The 19,984-nt window shown below is 33.7% G+C and overlaps 2 protein-coding genes across 2 annotated transcripts; one reads left to right on the forward strand and one right to left on the reverse strand.

Moving 5' to 3' along the window:
- The first annotated feature begins 5,054 nt into the window (after positions 1 to 5,054).
- On the forward strand, positions 5,055 to 10,746 carry LOC11408062 (shewanella-like protein phosphatase 1). The gene is made up of 10 exons (XM_003615786.4): positions 5,055 to 5,358; positions 6,268 to 6,368; positions 6,739 to 6,852; positions 7,394 to 7,606; positions 7,880 to 8,015; positions 8,247 to 8,422; positions 8,817 to 8,905; positions 9,128 to 9,197; positions 9,284 to 9,393; positions 10,327 to 10,746. Exons 1-9 carry the CDS (start codon positions 5,142 to 5,144, stop codon positions 9,368 to 9,370), a joined length of 1,203 nt encoding a protein of 400 aa, XP_003615834.1. The 5' UTR covers positions 5,055 to 5,141; the 3' UTR covers positions 9,371 to 9,393; positions 10,327 to 10,746.
- Positions 10,747 to 15,918: 5,172 nt separating this feature from the next.
- On the reverse strand, positions 15,919 to 17,790 carry LOC11406515 (cytochrome P450 83B1). Its single transcript, XM_003615789.4, has 2 exons — positions 16,847 to 17,790; positions 15,919 to 16,719 (listed from the first exon to the last, which is right to left on the reverse strand). Exons 1-2 carry the CDS (start codon positions 17,747 to 17,749, stop codon positions 16,102 to 16,104), a joined length of 1,521 nt encoding a protein of 506 aa, XP_003615837.2. The 5' UTR covers positions 17,750 to 17,790; the 3' UTR covers positions 15,919 to 16,101.
- Between the last annotated feature and the right edge of the window lie 2,194 nt (positions 17,791 to 19,984).

The following is a 19,984-nucleotide window of genomic DNA, read 5'->3' on the forward strand; positions in this document are numbered from 1 at the left end:
AAGGTCAATCCCACCCTGCACCCACCCTCGCACCCGCCTTGTTTATTTTTTACCCTTATATTTGATAATCATATTACTCTTATACCTTTATTTTGTTTTAATAATCTTGCAACTAAGCATGTTTTTTTTACTGTGACATTATGATCTTTAAAAGATGCATTGTGCTCTAATGATTTTAGAAGCTTTTGTTATTAGATTTTTTTTGTTGCTCCGAAAAAAAGAAGAAAAAATATGTTATTTATTTTTTACTACAGTTGCGGAAGGGGGTGGGGGCGAGGATGGGAAACCCGTCTCCGTTGGGGGCGGATTTGGGTGTGAATTTTCTATCCCCGATGGGTTTGGGGGCGGGGCGGGGATGGGTACAGTGAAGCGGGGGCGGGTATATTAAAAACCGTCCCTGCCCCGCCCAGTTGCCATGTCTATAAAGAAGCCAGAAATTCACAAAAACTCAAAACATCATCATATATAAAAAATTGGCTTAAATATGCAAACTGTCCTTGTAATTTGGGCTCATTTTGATTTTCGTCTCTGTAAAAAAAAAAAATTAATTACATCCCTGTAAAATTTTTTTTGTTTTAAAAATGTCCCTGGCCCCACTTCACTGGTGATGTGGCATGGGTTTTGCCACGTAGTAGTTGCTGACTGTGCAACTTCTGCCACGTGGCGCTGACGTGGCCGTCCACATAATTAAAAAATTAAAATTATTTTTAAAGTTTTAAAAATTATTTTTTTTAATTAAAAAAATATGAAAATAAATTCAAAAATTATTAAAAAAAATCGAAAAAAACTGTTAAAATTAAATTTTTGACTTTAATTTTTTTTAATTTGAAAATTATATTTTTTCTTCATATTTTAAAAAAGTCATTTCATTTTTTTTCAGAAATTTTAGATTTTATAATTTAAAAAAAAATAATTTTTTTTTTTTTAAATTATATGATAAAAATAATTTCAGAAAATTATTTTAATTTTTTTCAGATTTTTTAAAATGTTTTATTTTATATTTTTAAATTAAAAAAAATAATTTTTAAAACTTTAAAAATAATTTTAATTTTTTAATTATGCGGACCGCCACGTCAGCGCCACGTGGTATAAGTTGCCTAGTCAGCAACTGCCACGTGGCCCAAAACGTTGCCACATCACCAACGAAGTGGGGCCAGAGACATTTTTAAAACAAATTTTTTTTTATAGGGATGTAATTAATTTATTTTTTTTTACAAGGACAAAAATCAAAATGAGCCCAAATTACAGGGACGGTTTGCATATTTAATCCTAAAAAATTTAACTTAAGATTGTGATTTTTTATGTTTGGCTCAGGTTACAGGAAAATTATGGCTCAGTTACAGGAGAATTATAGAGTAAAAGAGAGAGGTTGAAGACTAAAGGAGAAAAACAAAGTTGTCGCTTAAAACAAATTCATGCCATGATCATATTTTATAAAGCTACAACAAAGCATTGCACTAAATAGAACTCGTAGAAAGAAGGAGGGCGAGGCAATGGCTTGTCATCAGGAAGCAATAGAATAAAATGTTAGAAAGTCTAAATCTCTAATAATAATAACAATATAATGTAATAAGGTAGGTAGTACTAGTCTCTAGTATTTTCTCTCTCTGTGTTGGTTTTAGCATAAGAAGGAAGCTATTTACGGTAGGGTGTCGGATTGCAAAGGATCAAATTTCCATATCCGCTTTCGACCTATGTTATCCATTGTAGAAACTAGCAACCTACAGATCCGACAACCCGAAATTGAACCATTTGTTGAACTGTTTTTGTTTTTGGATAGAGTAGTGATATATGTACATCAATTGGTGATAACTTTGACGACAACTTTCATTTTTTCTCTTCTCATTGGTTCAAAACAATAGAGAGAGAAAAAGGAAGAAAGAGAATAAGAATATAATGTGAGTATGAGAGAGAAAGTTGTTAAAAAATTGTCATAATGTGGTTGTACAAATATCATTTCTATTTCGGATAACATGGTTTGGGTCGGGGGTCGGTTTCTTGTCCACCCCTAATTGACATCTTTATATTTAGGTGATGTTGTATGAATACCGTGGAATATAAGAAATAATGTTGTTTTACCTGTTGTTTGTTTATTTTAGAGAGGTAATAACAAGTATTAACACCTTATATTTTTTTGAGAAGTTAAACTAGTCAATCAAAATTGGCATCAAGAGAAATCGAAAATGAAATATTTAAAATAAGTACACTTCAAGATTTCAAACCATCAATATACGTCAATATTATGACCTTATCTTAGAAATGGGTGTTATCGATAATAGGAGGTAGAGTAGGTTTTGACTTCTTCACCCGGTGTTCAAATCCATAGTATACAAAAAAATGTTGTAGGTGTTTTTTGACTCTATTGTAATCGGTAATCGGTTGAGTATCTCTTACTCTTTCTATCAACAAATTGTTGTTTATATAAAATTAGATATAACAAAAATCAGCTACAATTATGGTAACTAGGTAGAGGCTGAGTACTTTTCTGTTGAATAGACTTTCGCACAAGGGGACCCTCTGTCTCCTTATTTATTTGTCATTTGTATGGATAGACTTTCACACATTATAGCTGACTAGGTGGAGGCTGAGTACTGAAAACCAATGCGTGCAGGCAGGTATGGTCCCCAAATTTCTCATTTTCTTTTTGCTAACGATCTTCTTCTTTTTAAAGAGGCTTCTATCGAGGAAGCTCATTGGTTTATGGATTGTCTTGACCTCTTTTGCCAAGCTTCAAGCCAAAAGATCAACAATCATAAAACTCAAATTTATTTCTCTAAGAATATGGATAACCAACTTCATGAAGAAATCCTACTTCATACTAGTTTTACTCATGTCAATAGTTTGGGTAGATACCTGGGGGCTAATTTAGTTACTGGTAGATCCACTAAAGGTCACTTTAGGCATATTGCCGACAAAATTCAGAATAAACTTACTGGATGGAAACAACAATGTTTAAGTCTAGCAGAGAGAATTACTATCTCAAAGTCAGTTATTAGCTCTATTCCATATTACCCTATGCAGTATGCAAAGATCCCTAAAACTATTTGTGTTTCAACGTGGTTTCATGTGGGGAGACTCTGATCAGAGGTGAAAACCACATTTGGTTAATTGGGATGTTTGTTGTCAGCCAAAATCTAATGATGGTTTGGGGTTTAAGAGACCTCGTTATACGAATGAGGCTTTTCTGATGAAAATGATGTGGAACCTCGTTAACAAACCAAATGAGTTGTGGTGTAAAGTCCTTGTTAGCAAGTATGGCAGAAGTAATGCTTTCATGGTTTCTTGTAGCACTCAGCCTTATGATTCTCCTTTATGGAAATCTTTGGCAGGAATCTGGAATGATTTCCAACACCATGTGTTTTGTCAAATAGGAAATGGCAGACGAACAAATTTATGGATGGATAAATAAGTTTCTAAGGGAGGCATTCTCCTAACCTCAACATCCGAAAACATCATTGATACCACTCTTTCTATGAGGGATACGCTGACTCCTGAAGGAAATTGAGATTTAATACTTTTTTGCAGGATAATTTACCTAATACTTTTTTTGAAGAAGAAGAATTTACCTAATACTATTGTGAATCCGGTCCTTACTTTACATACCCTAAACGATACGAACAGACCTGATACCATGGGACGGGGGAAACCAATACTCACCAATTTACTATTCAAAGTGTTTATTGGTTGCAACATGGGGATATCCATGCTCTAGAGGGAGATGGGAAATCTTTGTGGGACTGGAAAGGACCACACTGTATACAAACTTTTATCTGGTTGGCAGCTCAGGAACACATCCTTACCAACTTTCGGAGAAGCAAGTGAGGATTGGGTATATCTCCACTTTGTACTAGATGTGGGATAGATGATGAGACTACCATTCATGTGCTTCATGACTATGTCTACGCTACTCAGGTATGGCTCTGTTTGGTTCCATCTAACTTTATAACGGATTTCTTTACTTTTGATTACATGAATTGGATTTATAATAACACTATTAATTAGCAGGGTATTGATGGTCATAGTACAAATTGGAAGACAACTTTCATGACCAGTTGTTGGTTCATGTGGACGTGGAGAAACACAACTATTTTTAAAGAGAATTTTCAACAAGCAAATAATCCTGTCTTGACGATCAAAATTTTTCTCAAAAGATAAACTTATGTTCAAACTAATGGCCTCATTGCAATTTTCAAATGAAGGAGACAATCTACATAGGTTGGAAGAAACCCCTTGAAGGTTGGATTAAACTCAATAGTGATGGTGCTTGCAAAGGAAGTGGAGAATATTCAGGTTGTGGTGCCTCTTTCGCAACTCTGAAGGGAGATGGCTAAAATGCTACATTCGAAAGATTGAAGTGTGTGATGCACTTCATACTGAAATGTAAGGCATGTATCTTGGTTTGGAGATGGCTTGGCGAGAGCACATTCCACAACTCATTGTTGAAAGTGATTCTAAAATCTTGATTGACATGGTTACAAAAAACTGCAAATTTAGTGGCTCAATTCCCATATTGGTGGAACACATTCGAAAACTTCTGGCTTTGGATTGACGAGTCCAATTTCATCATACTTGGAGGGAGAGTAATCAACGTGCTGATTGGTTGCCTAACTTTAGCTTTTCTCTAGACTTTTTTAATTGTATTAGAATGGAGAATCCGTTCAGTGAGCTCTTAAGACTTCTTTTTTATGACATCTACGACGCTTCCATGCATAGAAATGTTCGACTAGTTTCTTAGTTTTCTTTTGAGTCTTTGGCCCTTTTTGCACCCAAAAAAAAAAATAGAAATTGTCCTTGTGAACTTAACAGAGTTAGTAAATATATTGCATAATATATACAAAAATCCGAGTTCATACCCGGCTCCATTTATTTACTTTAAAAGGTAAAATAAATCTAAAAAAAAACCTCAAGAAATAAATAAATCTCATAAGGACAAAGACTTAAAAAATTTATTGTGATAAAGTAAATGAAAAAATTGAGTGAACGTGGCAAGAGCCCATCATCAATAATCCTATAATCAAATGCTTGGTTGAGGAGCTTTTTCGTATAATAGCAAAACTATTTCTCTCGTTTTCTCGTAATTTTGTTATTCTTTGAGAGTAAATGGGAACATAACAATATCATATCATCATAAAATCAATACAATGGCATCACTATGTATGAACTCCACAGTACCACTCTCACCATCTTCTCATCCTCGTAACAACACCACTCTTTCTTCTTCTTCTTCTTTGCTTGTTGATAACAACAACAATATTCATAGTAATAGCCTTAAAACAACATCAAGTAATTTGAAACCTATTGTTGTTATTGGTCACCCTCCTACTTTTGTTTCTGCTCCTGGTCGCACTATTCTCGCTGGTTTGTCTTTTTCCTGTTCCATATTTTTGTTATTCTTCTTGTTTCATACGCTCACGATGTTTTTCTCTTTTTTATTTTATTTTTAATGTGTATTGGATTTGCCATAGTTATTATTAGTCATACTTAATTTTTGGTTAGTGATTGAATTATATTTATTTGCATGATTAGAAAGAACAAGTATTTTAATTGTGTCTTAATTCTGCGTGTCGTCCTGATTCTTGATATTGCGAAAAATTGTGATTGAATGCTTTTGATATAGTGGAATATAAATCTTGATATCGCGCATTAAGCAGTTTTTTATATTGCGAAAAAATGTGATCATATACTCTTGATATTCTCACAATTGTGGTGGAATACAACCTTGATATTGTGCATAGTCGCTATTTGTAGACCTTTTGATGAGAATGTGGATCAAATGGAGAATGGCTGAATATTTTTTTTTGTGAAGAAAACGTATAAATGCCGCTTGATAGCTCTCGGCTCGGGGTTCAAGTTGAACTGAAGTACATTGTTGATCACTTATTTTTTGATGTATAAACTATAAGTTTGTGTTTCAGCTCGGTTTTTTAGAATTATACAATCTGTTTGAGAGTCTAGTATTTTGTGCTGGATATATGGAACTGAAAATGCAATTCTTTACTTATTAGTATTAGCTGTTAACTGTTTTTGTGGACTTCTGTAACCTCCATGAGTAATCTATTTTTATAGTCTTAGACTTTACAACTTCAATTTAAATTCTGAAGTAAAAGTGATTAAAATTTCTGTGGACATAATAGTGTCCTGTGATTTTAATACACTAATATGATGATGTTCTTTCTGATAGCGTTATCTGAATCGTTTTGATTTTTATTGCAAGTTGTCTCTCTTTTACTTATTTAACTGAAGCTGATTTTTTCTTCTTCTGAGTAGTTGGAGATTTACATGGAGATCTTAAGCAAGCTAGATATGCACTTGAAATGGCTGGTGTGTTGAGCTCTGATGGTCAAGACTTGTGGACTGGTGGCGAAAATGTATGCTTACTGTCTTTCAAAATTGATCTGTTAGTTTTAGTTGGAATCATCAGTGTTGTCAAATAGCAGCTATAATGGTACTATAGCTTAGAGAAATTTGATCAAATCACTGTTGTTCTGCGATATATTACTTTGTACAAAGTGTTGTCAAATAGCGGCAACATAGCACAGTAGCGTTGCGGAATTTGAACAAACTACTATTTGTTGCAATCTGCGATTGAACACTGGGGCCATTAGCCTCCATTCTTACTATTTATTGTACTAAAGCTGTTGAAAAGCGAAAGTAAAAATAATCAGTGAAATATTATGTCATTTAGTATCTATACTTGTAGCAAAATTAAAGGATGATTTTAATGCATGTCTATTTTAGGTGTTGATTCAACTTGGAGATATATTAGATCGAGGTGAAGATGAAATTGCTATCTTGTCCTTGCTGCGATCATTGGATAAACAAGCGAAATCAAAAGGTGGAGCTGTGTTTCAGGTTTGTAATTTGTGGATTTGACACTTAGAACAGTTTTAGTCACTACTCTACAGACTTATAAAGCATTAAACTTACTATCTCTAAGAAACTTTTTGAAATGAATTATATGGGCTAATCTACGAGAGTATACATTTGTGAGACTATTTGGGACAACTCATAGAAACAACTTATGATAGGTCCATTTTCAGCTTATTTCCATAAGCTCTCCAGGACAGCTTAGGAAAACTACTTATAGCTTATATGATAACAACTTGACTTTATTTAAATTTGTTATAAAAATAGCTTATACATAAGCACTTAGTTAAGATGTTTAACCAAACAAGACCCAATTATCAAATGTTAATGACAGCAACAGTACACCACTAAGGAGATGCCAACTCATTACACATTAAATTGTCATTTTCCATGTTACTATTATGAAGTTTCCATTTATATCTAAATCACAAGGTTAAGTAGAAATTATGAGTAAATTTTGAAAAATCTGAAATGTCTTTTTAGCATTTATAAATTAATTTTCAATAACTGGTTCTGCTTTGTCTAGGTAAATGGAAACCATGAAACCATGAATGTGGAAGGGGATTTCAGATATGTTGATTCTGGAGGATTTGACGAGTGTAGTGATTTTGTGGAATATATCAATAATTCTGAAGATGACTGGGAAGAAACATTTACTGGTTGGGTTGATGTATCTGAGACATGGAAAGAAGATCGAACAAAGTCAAGAAGTCATTGGGGACCTTGGAATTTAGTGAAGGTATTATAAATTTCTGTCACACTTTTCATTAACATGTACTTTTATTGTCACCAAGAATAAATTCCTGGTTCAAACTAATTTGGCAAAATTACAAAATTAAAGTTGCATCCTAACTCGCAAATCAACGTGCTGGAATATAAGTTATGGTGTCATATAGACATAATTTGTTACTTCGGAAGTAGAATATCAGTTATGTTGTCTCAAAATGTTCTATAATATTCAAAACATGATATTTTATTGTTCTTTTGATGAAGTTTTCGATTATTAGGACAGAGACAAAAAGGAGTCATTGCCCGATCAATCCTCTTTCGGCCTGGTGGGCCACTGGCATGTGAGCTTGCAAGGCATGGTGTTGCACTCAAGGTTAATGACTGGGTCTTCTGTCATGGCGGCCTTCTTCCTCACCATGGTCAGTATTTTACTGTCCTTATGGTTTTGTTTAACATGATCTCGAATAGTATATAGTTATGATCACTATCTTGAATTGTATTTGGATAGACAAATGTTAGCATATATGTCAGTACTTTCTCCTTCACTAGAATTTACTTCGGTATTTTAAATTTGTTCAATTGAACCTTTCTCTAATTTCAGAAGCCTGGTAATATTATCTTCATCCTTTTTGTCTCTTCATTTTCTGTAGTTGCATATGGTTTGGAGCGGATGAACAAAGAAGTGTCTGAGTGGATGAGAGATCCAAGTGAGAATGACAGTACTATCCAAATCCCTTTCATTGCCACTAGGGGTTATGACAGTGTTGTTTGGAATCGGTTATACTCAAGAGACTCACCAGATTTGATGGATTATGAGGCTAAACAGGTAAATATACTCAAGGAAATTTATTTGTACAGTATGTGATTAATAGGAAGGTATTGTGTGGAGTAAATAGAAAACATGATAATATCCCTCTCCCTTGTTTAAACTAAAAATTCTATATGGTCAATACCTATAAAGCACTAACACAGACACCAGACACAACACTGCACCGACATGTAGTTCTTTCCCTGAAAATTAGCTCCATGACTCCACCTTTCTGTAACTTTTCATTATTAAGTCAACAAATTTAACATGGTATAGGGACTTTTTGCCGTTCTATCAAATATTCCGTCTTAATTACACTTACTTAATTTGAGATTAGTTAGTAAAATAATGAAATTTCGTCTCAGTATGACTTGTATTGATATCTCTTGAAACTCAATAATACAATATTCAGGTATGTTCCGTTCTTGAAGAAACGCTGCAAGCAGTTGATGCTAAGGCAATGGTGGTTGGACATACTCCTCAAACTATTGGGGTAAATTGGTAAGAGAAGACAGTTCTTTAAGCATTCTTGGAATTATTACACTCAAGTTGCCACAATCTACATATATTTTTCTTTTTTTTGACATAATCTTTACATTATAAATTGTGTATTCCTGTAGTTCTTGAATTGCAGCATAAATGGAAGATGCTTTATCTAGGTCAGTTAGTGCATTATGGATGGATTTCTTCTATTCATTTAAATCAGTTCTTTGTTTCTTACAGTAAATACAACTGTAGCATATGGCGTGTAGATGTTGGAATGTCCAGCGGAGTCCTTAATTCAAGACCAGAGGTAAATCAAAGGTCTACACGAGTCTTCACATGTTCATTTTACAACCAGTAGTTATTGTAATTTATAGTTGTGTTCTTATTCTCCAGGTTCTAGAAATTATAGACGATAAAGCCAGAGTTATAAGGAGCAAAACGGACAGATACAGTGAACTTCAGGCGGCTGCATATACTTGAAAGACAAGCAAATGATGTAACAGGTATGTTGAATTACAAATTTCTTTTCTATTGATTGTAATGCTACAAAGGGCGCTTCTGTTCTTTCAAATATAAATTGGTGTTGTTGTGTTGCATCTGCAAGTTGAAACATTCCACCTAACAAAGAGCACTTCTATTCTTTCAAATTTCTATATTTAGTTGTCCTTTGACCTGTTTATAGCCGGTTAAGTGCAGAACGGCATAAAGATAACTGCATTACTGTCAAACTATGGAATATTCTAAACAACCAGTCAGCGAAATTGAATAAAAAGAAAAGTGAATAATGCAAAGTTTACCTCTCTTTAGAATTTAATTGATTTCTGTTTATTATGGAATTTCATCGAATGGATTAAATGAGAAATAATGCAATAACAATCGGAAAAATACAGCTCTAAATAAATTTTTTAAATTTTGGTTGGGTTTTCAATAGGCTCCAATGACATCATTTTATCCATTTATTTTTCTGAAGAAGCCATCATTTATTTTTCATGATTTGGTTCAAGAAGGAAAACCAAATTGAACCGCAAAAACAGTTTGGAAAAACCGAACAGTTCATGGTTTGTCCTGAACCAAACTTGTTTTAAGGTTCAGTGCACCAGCCTATGTGCTTTTTGGACCAATATTGTTAAATAGAGGCTATGGCAGGTTTTTTGACAGCCTCCATAGGAATTCTGTGAAGGGATGCCTGCCATGGTGCCATCATAAGCTGCAATGGTGTGTTTATTGGGGTTTTCTGCCATAATCCACCATCCACCATTGAGAACACTATTTTGGACTAAACAGGTTCTATCTTTATAGAACAGAGATGCTACCTTTACGAACCGAACTGTTTTCTTTACTAACCGAGATGCCTCCATAGGCTTGGTTTGTGTGTGTAGTACGTGGTAACAATTTCCAAAATTCAATTTGAGTATTATGTTTTTGCATTATTGCAGGCATACAGGAGTAAAGAGCAACATCGGCAAATTATTGGATAGCCGTCGACTTATTCTATGGTCACTTAGTTGTTTGCTTCACATGCAACTTGTGAAGACTCCAGCAGCAGACCCATTTTAGCGGTTCAAATGATTTTGTATCATATCATTTGTGATACAATTTGAAGACAGGTATATTTTATAAGTTAGATGTAGCCTGTGAATGACATGAAAGTTGAAAGCAAGGTGAAAATAGGATGCACTGGAATAAAGACGGGAAAATAGGTAAGATGGGGAGGGTAAATAATAAAAATACTATACTATGTCAATTATATTATTACAATTATATTGACTAGTACCTAAATTGCTCCATTGTTTTTTTTTGCTTCTTATAAACTTCACTTGCTTGCATCAAATATGGCTTCTGTAGTAACACCCCAACTAATATTTGTTCTCAATTTAAAGCACTTATGAAATTTACAGTTTCTCTTCAAATCATCAAATACTGAGAGGCTGATTTAATACAACTTTATTGAAAGAACTATAGGTAGAGATTTTCCTCTGAGATGCAAAGAGGAATTAAATTGAAGAATAAATATAGTCTCAAAGCAAGAAAGAAAAACAACTGCTGAAATCAATGGGAACTACTTTGTAAAACATTCAAAATCAACACATCATTTGTAGAACTAGGTCATCAACCGAGTGAAAAACTATGTATAGGATAAAACCTTAATGTTCTTCATTTCTCGACTCTCAGACTTCTTACAACACGACATATCAGATCAAACTCATCCTATTTACCATTTCTCGACTCTCAGACTTCTTACAACAAAAAATTTGAGATCTAGTTTTGAGAAGAAAAAAAAACCCCGATTGATAATCTTTTTTTTTTTTTTTTGAAATGGTAAATTTATTCTCGTCGAGTAAATGCAAGACGCATAAACACTCGCGGAAAAAGCAAAAACAGTTACAATCGATGCCACATATATACAGAACACCTCTAAAACAAACACCCTAAACTTCCAAAATAATGAGGCCGGAGTATGCATACGGACAATAACCATCTGCATACTCATGCCTCACTATCCCAATTGCAAGAAGTCTCAGGTACTCAACAAAAAACAACACAGAACCGCTGCCAAATCCTAGGCATCATGCATCACACAGTTCACGCCTAACAGCAACAATACACTACCTTCCCCATAATCTTACAAAATTGGTACTAATAGAATACCAAGACACCAATAAAGCCAAAACAAAGGCTAACTGTGAAAAGGCAACACTACATGCATAAAAAACAATGACAGCAGCACAAGACATCCACGCGGAGCTCACTGCCAGAAAACTAAATGGAACTGCCTAAACTCCAACCAACTCCCACAGCTAGAAACCCAAGATCACTATCTTTTAAGACAAAACATTGGATTCCAACACCATTCATAAAAAAGACGAACGGCGTGTGCATTCTTTTCAACATCCACCTCCAAGACAAAACCTTGGATTCCAACACCATTTATAAAAAAGACAAGACAGCGTGTGCATTCTTTCCAACATCTACCTCCAAGACAACACCTTAATCTCTACAACCAATTCCTCCACCTCAAAGTTTATTCCCTTGAAAATCATGTCATTTCTCGTTTTCCACAAAACCCAAATAGTTGTGTGCTAAATTAACCAAAAACCTTTAGTTACCTTTTTAGATCTTCCCCCTACATTACAACACTTCCAATGCACAATGGGGTTAGAAACCAACAATTCAACCACAGCATCAATTTAACCCGCACCACATCACAATGTAAAAAAAATGTAAAGCCGATTCTTCCTTCCTATTACACATCACACACAACCTAGACGCTTCCGGTGATAAAACATTTATTAAAGCAAGATTAACTCTAGTTGGGATATGATCAAGAAGAACCCTCCATCCAAACGCTACCACTTTGATGGAGCCGGACTATTCCACATATTTTCAAACACCCCTTTCTCCACTACTCCCCAAATATATTCACACAACACAAATCCCTCCAACTTCAAGTAAGCCAATTTCATCAAATAACAACCATTCTCTTCTAGATTCCATCTCCACTTATCCTCCTCGTTAAACCACCTCATACCCTCCAAATCCTCCAAAAGGCTAGTAAGCAACTCTTCCTCCCACACAAAGAGTCTTCTTCTCCAAATGAAATTCCAATTCAAACCCTCCTCCGAAACCGCTCCTATCTCCCCCACCATTGCCTCCTTTTGACTTGAGATCGAAAAAAAGTCTATTTTTTTAGCAAAGCTCCCACCTCCACGCCAATTAACTTTCCAAAAATTCGTCTTCAAACCATTCCTCACCTTGCGCAAAATCTCACCATTAAACCATCCTAGGCTACCAAAATCATCTAACTTTACTACGTATTTCCACCAAACCGAAATGAACCTCGACCAAGATGTAACACCACCTTCCAACACGCCTACATGAGCCATATTTTTCCTCAAGCACATCCTTCCACAATGCATTTTCCCCATCTAGTAACCTCCATCTCCATTTAGCCAATAAACACACATTCATTACCTGCACATCTTTAATCCCAATACCTCAATTTTTCTTTTGTTGGCACACCGACTTCCACTTCACCTAACTAATTTTCTCCCCCCTCCCACTCGATAATCCTGTGAAAGTGGTTCACATCATATTCTAAATCAACAAATATAAGCCTTTATATCAAAAGAAATCAACGATTAAGATTTGATGTTAACAAATCGATTGACACCTAGTATAAACGGATCATGACTCAAGATATACACACATCCTACTTCTTTAAAGCACTTTCTAATGTGTCACATCAACATATAAAAGTTACAATATCATTTTAAATTGTTTTTGTCTCATTCCATTTCAAATACATAAGTATGAGACGAATATAGACACCAAAAGCAATCCAAACACACTTATTATTTGATCCTCAGCCCTCACACTCCAAAAGCAAACATCAGCATATCAATACATTTATTATTTATTTATCACACTTCAAACCCTTTAATGTACATACCACCAACTCTTTTAAAACACTCTCCTATGAAGCCATGATACGATGCGACACAAATACGATTATTTATTTTTTTTTTTAAATTTAAGATACGATCCGGTTGAGATACTTGAATAAAAAATTAAATTTAAACTAAATATTAAAACTCAATAAAAATATGGACTAAAATTCAAAAGAAAAAAATTTGCGCAAAACCTAGACCAAACAGACATAAAAAAACGAGAAGGCACAACAATTAAATTGCCTTCACACAACAATCATCAATAGCAGCGTTCTAAAACAAACAAAGAGACACAAAACAAACGATGGACAACAATATAAATATAAATATAAATATAAATATAAGTATAAGTAGTATTGATAATAATGAAAACGACAATGAATCAATTACATATATGATATATCCTAAATAGAGAACACCATACTTGGTCAATTACATATATACCAAATATAATAGAAACATCAGGTAGCTCGCGCATATCGATATCCCACCGCCTATCCCTAGTGTATCCCCGTGTATTTTAAAAGCATCGGATAATTTTTTTTTTTTAAAATAATATTTAATTTTCAGATACGCTTCTAATACGTATCAGAATGTATGTAAGATACATATCGAATATGGTGCATCATCCATTTTGAGGTATATGTTCAAAAAGTTTCTCATGTATCTGAACTTTTCAAATCATGCACACAAAAGTCACAATATTATAATGCTATTTTTCTTGTTGCAGTTTTTAACATTCAACATCACTCAAGACAACACACATTAAAACAAAATATTTTTTTATTTTTTTCAAACTCATTTGATTTTGGGTACAGCAATAGCGGTTGAATAAAGACACTGGAGCCGGTCCATACACACTTTTTCATTATTTGATTCTCACACTCCAAACAAATATCAAAATATCAAACAATCATCAATGTTATTTTACTATAAATTTAAGACTAAAATATGGTTTTAGTCCCTGCAAATATACCTTGTTTTGATTTTAGTCTCTGTAAAATAAAAAATTTGTTTTTTGTCCCTGCAAAATTTTTTGTTTTTGAAAATAGTCTCTGACCCCACTTTTGTGATGATTTGCATACGTGACACATTATAACTGAACCAATTTTATAGTTTTTGGTCCCTGCAAAATATTTTGTTTTTAAAAAAGATCCCTGCAAAATTTTTTGTTTTTGAAAATAGTCCCTGAGGGACTATTTTGCAGGGACCAAAAACAATTTTTTTGTTTTACAGAGAATAAAACCAAAACGAGACATATTTGCAGGGACTAAAACCATATTTTAGCCTAAATTTAATGACGGGAGGTTGACGCTTCAAAACAATTTTGCATACACATCTCAATCAAAACATTTTGAATCGCTGCAAAACGGACAGATCCGGTGAACTTTAGGCGGCTTCATATACATAAAAGACAAACAAATGATATGATGTAACAGGTACGTTGCATGACAAATTTCTTCTCTATGATTGTAATGCTACAAATTCAATTGATATTCCGACAGCAAATTATTTTCATTAGGAAATATATATACATTGGTTGTTTTCCGGACAGATACATGGAATTTCATCGAATAGATTAAATTATAGATAGTGCAAATAACAAAAGGAAAAATATTGCTCTAGTGACATCATTTTGGTTGGTTTTTCAATAGGCTCCAGTGACATCATTTTAGCCACTTATTTTTTTAGAAGCAATCATTTAAGCCCTGTTTTAAAAATAAAAAAAAAACTTATTTGCGGTTTATAGCACATGCGCTTATCATGATAAGTGATTATCTATAAGCTTACATAATCTGTTTCTATGGCAAAAGATAAAATAAAATTGTTTTCGTATATGCTATAAGTTGTTTCCATAAACTATTTTGGAGAACTTACAAAAAAAAGCTTATGAAAAATGTCATAAGCTATTTTTATAAGTTGTCCAAAACAGTATCACAAAACTTATGCCGGTAGATAAGCTCAAGCCCTAGTGGGATAACTTGTACAACTTTTCATGATTTGTTTCACGAAGGAAAATCAAATGGAACCGTAAAAACAGTTTGTAAAAACCGAACAGTTCATGGTTTGTCCTGAACCAAACTTGTTTTAAGATTCAGTGCACCAGGTTATGCGCTTTTTGGACCAATATTGTTTTGAATGGAGGCCATGGTGCTGTCATAGGCCGCAATGGCGTGTTTATTGGGGTTTTCTGCCATATTCCACACAACACTGTTTTGAATAAATAGGTTCTATCTTTATAGAACAGAGATGTTACCTTTACGAACCGAACTGTATCTTGACTAACCGAGATGCCCCCATAGGCTTGGTTTGTGTGTGTAGTACGCGGTAACAATTTCCAGATTTCAATTTGAGTATTATGTTTTTCCAGAATTGTGGGCATACAGGAGTAAAGAGCAACATCGGCAAATTTATTGGATAGCCGTCAACTTATTCTAGTCACTTAGTTGTTTGCTTCATTATGTGAATACTTGTTCTCAATTTAAAGCACTTATGAAAGTTTAAAGTTTCTCTTTCAAATCATCAAATACTGAGAGACTGATTTAATACAACTTTATTGAAAGAACTATAGGAAGAGTCTATACAGAAAGATGATTTTTATTTCTATGAACATATAATACAAGGATAGAGTCTTTTATTACAATATTAATCATGAAGACTCACTTAACTATAATACTCTATTTCCGGTGACACTCTTCAAAGACCTCATCATGCATGCTTTATTTTCTTCACATAAATATAGCATAACATGCAAGTTCAAGATCACACGCATTCAATTCGCTTCTTAGCAACAAGACAGAGAGGATTTTTCTTGTGTTGAATAAGTCCGGCTTGACCATGAGTGTCAATGTCTTCCCTCTTAGCTCCTTCAGGCATTTCCCAGTCAAATGAATAGAGAAGATTAGAAAGTACAAGGTCGATGGTAGCAATAGCCATGTTTAAGCCGGGGCAAATTCTTCGCCCAGAACCAAACGGAATCAGCTCAAAATCTTGTCCTTTTAAATCTATATCACTTCCTATGAATCTCTCTGGATAAAACTCTTCTGGATCCTTCCATACTTCTGGGTCTCTATGGATCGCCAATGCATTCACGTACACCAATGTCTTGTCTGGAATGTCGTACCCTGCAATGTTGCAATTTGTCATTGTTTCTCTTGGTAAAAGTATAGGCAAAATTGGGTACAATCTCATCGATTCTTTTATAACGGCCTTGAAATATGGAAGCTTTTCGACATCTTCTTCCTCTATAAAACCTTTCCCTGCACACACTTTCCGAATCTCTTCTTGTACTTTCTGCATCGCTCTTGGATTCTTCATTAGCGCAGTCATAGCCCAGACTACCGCTGCCGCAATTGTTTCTGTCACAGCAAACGACATATTCTGCAATATTGGACAAGTTTCAATATGTTTCATGAACTATTCTGCAAAGATAAAATGTTTTGAAATTGAACCAAGATGAAGGCTTAATAAGAGTGAAGAATAAAAATAATTAAAAAAAAACATTAACCATGATCAAGGGCTTGATGTGTTCTGCAGTGAGATCCATTGAGCAGTAAGGATCATTCTTCAGTTCAATCAAGGCATCAATAACATCATCCTCATGTGGAGGCAACTTCTTCCTTTCTGGATCAAGATGTTCATCAACAATACTTTGATAAAGTTCATCTGAAACCTTGAACGTTTTCTCAAGGCGACTCGTCTTTCCGGTGAGCTTATCAACAATCCCTCCAACAAAGGGCAAATAATCCGCGTAAAAGAACGAAATTAGCAAATCCTGAACTTCTTTATGCAGACCTTGAAACATGCTACGCTCAATTCCTTCCCCTTCATACCTTCTGCCGAAGGCGGTCTTACAAACTAAAGTACTTGTAAGACAAGTAAGAAGATCCTGCATGTTCATAACTTTGTTGGAAGAAGCATTTTCTGATATCTTCTTGATCATTCGTGTCACCTCATCTTTTCTAACTGAGTAAAACATTGAGACTCTTTTGACACTAAGAAAATGAATAAAGGAAAGTTTTTTTGTGTGTCTCCAATATTCTCTATATGGTGCAAATATTTGATCTAATCCATTATATGATATTTTCATATGGCTGATTAACGCGGGTCGGTTACAGAATTCGATATCATGTGTTTTCATTACTTCTTTGGCCATTTTTGCTGATGAAACAACGACTGTTTGCTTTGAACCAAGTTTAAGGGAGATTATAGGGCCATATTTCTTAGAGAGTTCATAGAAATTTAAACCAAGAACTGAACTATCAAGTTGGTGTAAGTTTCCAATGAAAGGAAGGCCTTTAGGACCTGGTGGAAGAGTTGTTGATTTCTTAGATGTTTTGTGTTTTTTGAACAAGAAGAATAGCAAGAGAGCAAAGGGTAAAAGAATAAGGGGTGACATGTTTTTGTTCATGAATTAGGGATAGCTATTCAGCTATTGTAATATATAGATAGACACCACCAACTCTTTTTAAGGTACTTCACTTATAGTTTTGGATAAGAACGTTATGTCATAATTTGATCCATGTAGCTGACTGTACTTAAGGGATAAGGTTTGATTGTTTTTGTCACATTGCATTTTGAATACATCAGTATAGGACGAATATAGACACGAAAAGCAAACATCAGCCGATTAATACTATTTATTATTACCCTTAAAATGACTAAACCACTTTTTGAATACATAAGTATGGGACGAATATAGACACGAAAAGAAAACATCAGTCAGTTAATACTATTTATTATTACCCTTGAAATGAGTAAACCACTTTTTGAATACATCAGTATGAGACGAATGTAGACACGAAAAGCAAACATCATCCAGTTAATATTAGTTATTATTACCCTTAAAATGACTAAACCACTTTTTGAATACATCAGTATGGGACGAATATAGACACAAAAAGAAAACATCAGCCAGTTAATACTATTTATTATTACCCTTGAAATGAGTAAACCACTTTTTGAATACATCAGTATGGGACGAATATAGACATGAAAAACAAACATCAGCAAGTTAATATTATTTATTATTATTTATTATTACCCTTGAAATGACTAAACCACTTTTTGAATACATCAGTATGAGACGAATATAGACACGAAAAGAAAACATCAGCCAATTAATACTATTTATTATTATTTATTATTACCCTTGAAATAAGTAAACCACTTTTTGAATACATCAGTATGGGACGAATATAAACACGAAAAGAAAACATCAGCCAGTTAATACTATTTATTATTATCCTTGAAATGACTAAACCACTTTTTGAATACATCAGTATGGGACGAATGTAAACACGAAAAGCAAACATCAGCAAGTTAATAATTATTATTTATTATTTCAAGTAAACCACTTTTTGAATACATCAGTATGGGACGAATATAGACACAAACAACAAACATCAGCCAGTCAATACTATTTATTACTCCATCCGTTTCAAAATGAGTGTCATTTTAACCAAAAAAAAATTGTATTAAAATGATTGTCACTTTCAGTTTCCAATGCAATAATAACAATTGTTTCAAAAATTGTTGTACAAATATCATTTCTCTTTTTATTATTTGATTCTCACACTCTAAACTAAACAAATATCGAGATGTCAATTTATCCAAAAATAAATAAATATCGACATGTCAATGCTATTTTATTATTTATTATCACACCGTAAATCTCTGAAAACAATAAGCTTGCACAAAACTGCATGTCTTCGTGGATTCAACATTTCTTTTAAGATGTAAAATTATGTAAAAGACAACGAGTTAAAATTATATCAATATATATATATATATATATATATATATATATATGGGGTTTGCTAACTTAGAACAACAAAAAAACGTGAAGGTCCAAGTTAGCAAAAATGCACTTTTTCATTTGAACAAAAAAACAAATATCCAAATTGGTAAATATCCCTCAAGCTATTTGTTATAAAATAAAAGTGGGTCTAAGTTAGCAAGCAAATTGGTGTAAGTTAACAAACATGTTTTAATGAAAATTACTAAAGTAACCCTCAAACTATTTGTAATAAAATAAAAGTGGGTCTAAGTTAGCAAATTGGTGCAAGTTAACAAATAAGTTTTAATATAAATTACTAAAAGATTATCAACTTTTTTGTTATAACTTGCTAAAAGACACTTTAATAAAAATTAGTTGGTGTCTTTTAACAAATGCCTATAAGATAACTTGCTAAAATACACCTTCATAAAGGGTGTCTTCTATATATATATATATACCAAAAAAAGTTGATTTTATATCATTATACATTTCACCAAATGATATACATTTCAACTAACGATATATATTTAATCTAATCCGCCCCAAGATCTATGCTAACATCATCAAGATTATAGCTTTTATCATTTTCAATCTTCACACCATCTTCAACCTTCTTCTCAGCATCAAGCTTCTTTACAAGATCAACCATCTGTCTGATATATCTATCAGGCCATCTTTTTGCATCATCTAGAGAGTGTTGTCACCATAGCGGGCAAATGGGAGGAATTGGAAAACCATCATTCAAATATATTATCATAAAATGGTTGTCATTCACATGTGTCAGACACATCAATCGACCTCTATGTGATGGTGCACCACATAGAGGGAAATAGGTTTCCAATCACCCTTTCGCAATAGACAGTAGAA

The sequence above is a fragment of the Medicago truncatula genome, chromosome 5 (genome assembly GCF_003473485.1).
Source record: "Medicago truncatula cultivar Jemalong A17 chromosome 5, MtrunA17r5.0-ANR, whole genome shotgun sequence".
Lineage (NCBI taxonomy): Eukaryota > Viridiplantae > Streptophyta > Magnoliopsida > Fabales > Fabaceae > Medicago > Medicago truncatula.